Source organism: Rhineura floridana, chromosome 9 (genome assembly GCF_030035675.1).
Source record: "Rhineura floridana isolate rRhiFlo1 chromosome 9, rRhiFlo1.hap2, whole genome shotgun sequence".
Lineage (NCBI taxonomy): Eukaryota > Metazoa > Chordata > Lepidosauria > Squamata > Rhineuridae > Rhineura > Rhineura floridana.
The window spans coordinates 115,035,827-115,044,243 of NC_084488.1; the positions used below are offsets into that span (position 1 = coordinate 115,035,827).

At 44.9% G+C, this 8,417-nt stretch overlaps 1 protein-coding gene across 1 annotated transcript; it reads left to right on the forward strand.

The window, feature by feature from the left end:
- The first annotated feature begins 319 nt into the window (after positions 1-319).
- Positions 320-7,921, forward strand: NPFFR2 (neuropeptide FF receptor 2). Its single transcript, XM_061582954.1, has 3 exons — positions 320-638; positions 5,622-5,721; positions 6,877-7,921. The coding sequence occupies exons 1-3, from the start codon at positions 320-322 to the stop codon at positions 7,715-7,717; spliced, it is 1,260 nt and encodes a 419-aa protein (XP_061438938.1). The 3' UTR covers positions 7,718-7,921.
- Positions 7,922-8,417: the final 496 nt, after the last annotated feature.

Sequence of the window (8,417 nt, forward strand, 5' to 3'; positions counted from 1 at the left end):
GGGGAAATTGCTTTGCAAAAGCGTGCATAATAGGCAAACATTCATACGAAAAGATCACAAGGCAATATCATTCCAGTCAAAATGATAAGACGTGGATAAGTTGACATAGCTAGCATGCAGGACAAGGTTCACCATGTGTTTCACAGCAGCTTCACAGTCAGCATGGGAGTTCTGGCGCACCTGAGATGCCATCAGAGAGCAAAATCACTAACAACAAACAGTAACACAAGTGGTGCTTATGATATTCTCCCTCACTGATTTCCTTCCCCACTGACTCCCTATTTATTTATTTATTTCTGCAGTAAAGCACACTCTTAACATGGACAAGCCCGGTTCCTCAGTCAGTGGACCTCTCATGAGAAATTGCAGTGGACATATAAGCACCTGTAACATGGAGACCAACATTTCCTTTGTGGGCTTTTACCTCCATCAGCCGCTCGTGGCTGCAGTCTTCATCATCTCCTACCTTCTCATCTTCCTCCTGTGCATGATCGGCAACGGAGTGGTGTGTTTTATCGTGCTGCGGAGCAAACATATGCGCACTGTCACCAACCTTTTCATCCTGAACCTTGCTGTCAGCGACCTGCTGGTGGGGATATTTTGCATGCCCACCACCTTAGTGGATAACATTATATCAGGTACATCTTGTCCCTAGGTTGCATCTGACCAAGTCGGATGGGGGGGCCAACCCTGGCCATTGGCCACACTTGGCTGGGTCTGATGGGCGCTGGGAGTCCCAGAACATCCAGAGGGCTACAGGTTCTCCATCCCTGGACTAGGTCACACTCAGAGCAGACCTATTGAAAACAATGGACTTAAGTCAGTCATGACTGACTTAAGCCAATTTCAGTGGGCATGCTCTCAGTATGGCTTATGTGGATTCAGCCCACTGCCCTTGATGTTTGGAGAGTTAGGCAAGGCAGCCTGCAAAATCTGATGAGAGTTGGGTGAACCTTTCAGCTTTTAAAAAGTTGCATTTTTCTTAACCAATGCCTCTGGAGCTTTTGCCCTCCAAGTGTTTTGGACTACAACTCCCATCATCCCCAGGCAAACATGGCCAATGGGTAGAAGTGAAGGACGTTACAGTCCAACAGGACCTTGAGGGCAAAAGCTTGGGGAAGGCTGGTGCAGAGGGGTTTCTAAAGTATTTTACTTTCATGCTGTTCCTGTAGGTTTGAATCCAGACCAAAGCTGCACACCTACACCCAGATTCCTGGGAGTAAGCCCCATTGAATTTACCTGAACTTAGCTGAATTTTGTCCCTGTTAAAACCAATGGGACAAGTTAGTCATGACTTAATTCCCATTGATGTTAGTAGGAACTAAGTTCAGTTATGTTGGTCTGGATCTATCCCAGGCTAAATATTAAATAAATATTCCCACTTGTAAAAAATCTAGTTCAGAGTGGTTATGTGGTTGTATCATAGACCCCCTCTGCACTATGCATTTAAAGCAATATTGTGCCACTTTGAAGAGTCATGGCTTCCCCCAAGGAATCATGGGAACTGTAGTTTGTAAAGGGTGCTGAGACCCTTATTTTCCCTCACAGAGCTACCATTAATAGTGATAATGGTTTAACAGTGAATCCTTCTTCCCAAAGGACCCTGGGAATTGTAGCTCTGTGAGGGGAATGAAATGAAATGGACTGCCTTCACGTCGATCCCGACTTACGGCTACCCCATGCACAGGGTTTTCATGGTAAGTGGTATTCAGAGGGGGTTTACCTTTGCCTCCCTCTGAGGCTAGTCCTCCCCAGCTGTCTAGGGCCTGCTCAGCTTGCCACAGCTGCACAAGCCAGCCCCTTTCTTGTCCACCACTGCCAGCTGGGGGGCAACTGGGCTCCTTGGGACTATGCAGCTTGCCCACGGCTGCACAGGTGGCAGGGCATGTAACCCCTGAGCCACTCACTGTGGGGTGATCTTGGGTCTCTTAACAATTTGCAGCAACTTAACAAACTATAGTTCCCAAGATTCCTTGGGGAAAGCCATGACTGGTTGGAGTGGTATGATACTGCTTTAAATGTGTAGTACAGATGGGGCCTTAGCTGTGCTATGATTCCTCAAAACTCTTCACGGATCAATAATGGTTGTAACACTGAGCATTTCAAAGGTTCGCCACATCCATCTCTCTCACTTGAGTGTATTTCTTTTGTTGTAACTTTAGGGGTATTCACGTTACATTCAATATCTGTGTACATGTGTACACCAACAGTTGAGCTATGCACTTTGTGATTCACACACAATGTTCAGTAAGTGTTTTTGAGCCTAGAGCCTGTTTTATATTACAGTAATAATTTTTTGTGGTTTTATTATTGACTAAGAGCTCCGCCCCTGCAAGCTTCATGTGCCAATTCCACTACCTAACCCCAGGTATCCTCCACCCCCTCGCCAACTTCCCCCACAACCCCCAGGTGTTGCTGCATGGCAACCAGCACCACCTAGGCACCTTATGCATCCCTTTCCCTACTACGGTTCTCCATTCATCTCATATCTTTTGCCCTTCTCACTACCCATACTCATTTTTCCAAACAGCCAAGCCAGGCCACTCAGGCTGCCACTGCCATTGTCACCACCCCACCTAGGCCGCTTATTGGTCTTCCGCCTGCCTTGAGCCCATCTTGTAGTGCCACCTGTCTGTGGCCCAGTGAATTGCAGAGTGACTCTTACATTTTTATGTATATATCGAAAGAGATATAAGAACATAAGAACATAAGAAGAGCCTGCTGGATCAGGCCAGTGGCCCATCTAGTCCAGCATCCTGTTCTCACAGTGGCCAACCAGGTGCCTGGGGGAAGCCCGCAAGCAGGACCCGGGTGCAAGAATACTCTCCCCTCCTGAGGCTTCCGGCAACTGGTTTTCAGAAGCATGCTGCCTCTGACTAGGGTGGCACAGCACAGCCATCACGGCTAGTAGCCATTGATAGCCCTGTCCTCCATGAATTTGTCTAATCTTCTTTTAAAGCCATCCAAGCTGGTGGCCATTACTGCATCTTGTGGGAGCAAATTCCATAGTTTAACTATGCGCTGAGTAAAGAAGTACTTCCTTTTGTCTGTCCTGAATCTTCCAACATTCAGCTTCTTTGAATGTCCACGAGTTCTAGTATTATGAGAGAGGGAGAAGAACTTTTCTCTATCCACTTTCTCAAGGCCATGCTTAATTTTATACACTTCTATCATGTCTCCTCTGACCCGCCTTTTCTCTAAACTAAAAAGCCCCAAATGCTGCAACCTTTCCTCGTAGGGGAGTCGCTCCATCCCCTTGATCATTCTGGTTGCCCTCTTCTGAACCTTTTCCAACTCTATAATATCCTTTTTGAGATGAGGCGACCAGAACTGTACACAGTATTCCAAATGCGGCCGCACGATAGATTTATACAACGGCATGATGATATCGGCTGTTTTATTTTCAATACCTTTCCTAATTATTGCTAGCATGGAATTTGCCTTTTTCACAGCTGCCGCACACTGGGTCGACATTTTCATTGTGCTGTCCACTACAACCCCGAGGTCTCTCTCCTGGTCGGTCACCGCCAGTTCAGACCCCATGAGCGTATATGTGAAATTAAGATTTTTTGCTCCAATATGCATAATTTTACACTTGTTTATATTGAATTGCATTTGCCATTTTTCCGCCCATTCACTCAGTTTGGAGAGGACTTTTTGGAGCTCTTCGCAATCCCTTTTTGTTTTAACAACCCTGAACAATTTAGTGTCGTCAGCAAACTTGGCCACTTCACTGCTCACTCCTAATTCTAGGTCATTAATGAACAAGTTGAAAAGTACAGGTCCCAATACCGATCCTTGAGGGACTCCACTTTCTACAGCCCTCCATTGGGAGAACTGTCCGTTTATTCCTACTCTCTGCTTTCTGCTTCTTAACCAATTCCTTATCCACAAGAGGACCTCTCCTCTTATTCCATGACTGCTAAGCTTCCTCAGAAGCCTTTGGTGAGGTACCCTGTCAAACGCTTTTTGAAAGTCTAAGTACACTATGTCCACTGGATCACCTCTATCTATATGCTTGTTGACACTCTCAAAGAATTCTAATAGGTTACTGAGACAGGACTTTCCCTTGCAGAAGCCATGCTGGCTCTGCTTCAGCAAGGCTTGTTCTTCTATGTGCTTAGTTAATCTAGCTTTAATAATACTTTCTACCAGTTTTCCAGGGACAGAAGTTAAGCTAACTGGCCTGTAATTTCCGGGATCCCCTCTGGATCCCTTTTTGAAGATTGGTGTTACATTTGCCACTTTCCAGTCCTCAGGCACGGAGGAGGACCCGAGGGACAAGTTACATATTTTAGTTAGCAGATCAGCAATTTCACCTTTGAGTTCTTTGAGAACTCTCGGGTGGATGCCATCCGGGCCCGGTGATTTGTCAGTTTTTATATTGTCCATTAAGCTTAGAACTTCCTCTCTCATTACCACTATTTGTCTTAGTTCCTCAGAATCCCTTCCTGCAAATGTTAGTTCAGGTTCAGGGATCTGCCCTATATCTTCCACTGTGAAGACAGATGCAAAGAATTCATTTAGCTTCTCTGCAATCTCCTTATCGTTCTTTAGTACACCTTTGACTCCCTTATCATCCAAGGGTCCAATTGTCTCCCTAGATGGTCTCCTGCTTTGAATGTATTTATAGAATTTTTTGTTGTTGGTTTTTATGTTCTTAGCAATGTGCTCCTCAAATGTTTTTTTAGCATCCCTTATTGTCTTCTTGCATTTCTTTTGCCAGAGTTTGTGTTCCTTTTTATTTTCTTCATTCGGACAAGACTTCCATTTTCTGAAGGAAGACTTTTTGCCTCTAAGAGCTTCCTTGACTTTGCCCGTTAACCATGCTGGCATCTTCTTGGCCCTGGCGGTACCTTTTCTGATCTGCGGTATGCACTCCAGTTGAGCTTCTAAGATAGTGTTTTTAAACAACTTCCAACTTGCTGTCATTTTAATTGTGTTCTGTAATTTTGGTAAGCTTTGTGTTTATGTAAACTGCTTTGCAGTCTCTTGTCATGAAAAGCAGTTGACAAGTACAACAAATGAATAAATAATACCATCTGTGTACACAGATAGATTAGCTGTACACTCGTACAGTGATTCACATGTAACATTCAGTGACAGTACAGTCTATGTGCCGGTATACACAATGGCGGAGCTGTGCAAATCAGCAACTGTGCACTATTTCCTACAAACAGATGTACATGTGTAGAAGCAGATTGCACCTGTGTTGTGTAACGCATGAAGAAGCCTGTTCGGATCCCCTCACCCCCAACTTTATATACAAACAAGGGACCGTATTCAACTATCTAGTTGTGCTAGCAGAAGCCAGCGCTATGATTCCTGCTAGCAAAATGGGACGTTATCCCCCTTTGCTCCCACACATCCCAAGATCTACTCTGAAGAGTCGAGAAAACCCCCAGAACAGTGGAGGGTGGGAGGGGAGATTGGGAAATGTTTGCACTGATGGTACAATCTCTTTAGCACTGTGTTGCATACAACCCAAGGACTGCACGTGATTAAATATACCTTGCTGCTCCTATCACATCCAATTTGGCCTCAATGTGTCATTTTCCATGGATGTGATGTGAACATAGTTTTAATATTTTAATTCGATGCAATTATTTTTAATACTGCAGGCTGGCCATTTGGGAATATTGCCTGCAAGATGAATGGGATGGTCCAGGGAATATCTGTCTCGGCTTCTGTCTTCACTTTGGTGGCAATTGCAGTTGACAGGTATGTGTCAGTAACAGCCTGGCATTCAATTCAGAACAACAGAAATGTCAGTTGTACCAAGGTTAGACTTTTTGTCAGCCTCTTCAGACTGTGCGATAATCACATTGTACAGGAACATCAGGAAGAGATCAGGCACGACAGAAAAATATGATCACACAGTGCCAAGGTGATGCGAGAGCTTGTTGTTCAGTAAAAGGTCATCGTGTGAAGGACCGTGTCAGAACTTGTGGAGATTAATGGTCTTCCTTTGACTAAAGTTACAGACTCCCTTCCCCAAACATTTTATGATTTAAGCTTCACGGGAAAAGATGTATAGACCTGTTTTAAAATAGGTGCCGTGGTTGGCAGTTCATTTCTGGGTCCAATTTAAGGAACTCGTGCTAGGATTTAAAGCCGTAAATGACTTAGGGCCCAAATATCTGCCTCCTTCCTTACAGACCTTCTTAGGTGTTGAAACTGGCAATTATTTTTAATACTGCAGGCTGGCCCTTTGGGAATATTGCTGGCAAGATGAATGGGATGGTCCAGGGAATATCTGTCTGGGCTTCTGTCTTTCACTTTGGTGGCAATTGCAGTTGGTAGTTCCACCACCCTCAGAAGTTGGGGTGGTGGTGGTCCTGGACAGGGCATTCTCTGCAGCAGCCCCTAAGTTGTGGAACTCCCCACAGAGGTGCATCTGGCACCATCACTATACAGCTCCATTCTGCAGAAGGTCCCAGGTTCAATCCCTGGCATCTCCAGGAAGGTGGGAATCTCCTGTCTGTCTGAAACCCTGGATAACTGTTGCCGGTCAGTGTAGACAATGCTAAACCAGACACATTCAACCATTAATGATTGTTGATAGTTTCCAAACCAACCGTGCATTATTTGGTCCTTGGTAATATTTTTTTAAGTATTACTTCACTTATTTACATATATTCCATTTATATTTTTTTAAATGAGGTTGTAATATCTGTTTTTATCTGATGATTCAGTGGTCTGTTGACTGTGATAAAAATTTGATTTGATTTACTAAACTAGATGGGCCAATGGGCTGATTCAGTGTGACAGCTTCTTATGTTCCATGGGAAGGTGTGTTTGAAATCGGAGGTGTGAAAAATGGAAACCTTGCTTTTTTTCCATGAACTTGCAGGTGTTTTTATCTCTTCATCGCAGGTTCCGTTCCATCGTCTATCCATTTAAACAAAAGCTTACCATTTGGACGGCGGTTGTCATTATAGTCGTCATCTGGGTCCTGGCCATTGCCATTATGTGCCCATCTGCGGTGATGTTGAAGGTGGAAGAATCAAAGCATTTCCGAGTGATGCTCGGCTACGGCAACAAAACTAGCCCTATATACTGGTGCCGGGAGGACTGGCCAAACCAGGAGATGAGAAAGATCTACACAACTGTGCTCTTTGCCAACATTTACCTGGCTCCTCTCTCTCTCATTGTCATCATGTACTCTCGGATAGGGATCACTCTCTTCAACACAGCTGTGCCTGCCTGCGGGAAGCAAGGCCAGGAGCGCCACTCCGTTTACAAGAAGAAGCTGAAAGTCATCAAGATGCTCATCATTGTGGCATTGCTTTTCATCCTCTCTTGGCTGCCTTTGTGGACCTTGGCAATGCTTTCTGACTATGCCGACTTGAGTGAAGAGCAGCTGCAGATCATCAATATCTACGTCTACCCTTTTGCTCACTGGTTGGCCTTCTTCAACAGCAGCATCAACCCCATCATCTATGGCTTTTTCAACGAGAACTTCCGGCGAGGTTTCCAAGCAGCCTTCCGGCTTCAGCTCTGCTCCGGAGATGTGATGCCCAGGGAGATCTATTCCCAACGGGGACAAAGCAATGCTGTTTTACCGGCAGCTGCACCCCAACAGCCTGGCCCAAGCACTACATCAACGGGGAGGTCAACTCAGAAAGGGAACTGGATGGAAAAGACCCAGGTTTTGATGATGGAGAACCTAGAAAAGGCTTCCAATAACAACAGCATTAAGCAGGACCTGCTGTGAACTACCTCAACCATTTGGTTTGGTGACCTTGCCAAAAGAGTCATGATATTCAAGCCCTACCTGGCAAAAACTACTACAGCTATTTTAGGACTGCCTTGCTTGTACAGAGTATTTGTATTATATTTTATTGTTGGAAGGGGAGGGGAAAATGCTTTTCCTGTGTCGGTATGAACCAGGAGTGATTATATCGTCAGCTAAAAGTGACATTTGGATCACCCCACTAGAGCAGTCCTGACTCCTGGTAGGCTTTGGGTCCCAGTTTATTTATTTATTTAACAACATTTATATGCCGCTTGATTGAGAGCCAGTGTGGTGTAGTTGTTAGTGTTGGACTACGACCTTGGAGACCAGGGTTTGAATCGCTACACAGCCATGAAGCTCACTGGGTGACCTTGGGCCAGTCACTGCCTCTCAGCCTCAGAGGAAGGCAATGAATGGTAAACCCCCTCTGAATACCACTTACCATGAAAACCCTATTCGTAGAATTGCCCTAAGTTGGAATCAGCTTGAAGGCATTTCCACTTTTTGATTGTTGAAAATCTCTCAGTGGTTTACAAAAAAAAGAAAAAACCCTAGCAGGATGCAAAGAATTAGAAAATATATGTGTGCATGTCCCCCCCCCAAAAAGCTTGAACAACCTACTCCAAGAGATGCTGTCAGATACATGGCCACAACCCTTCAGATTTGAAAATATTTCCAG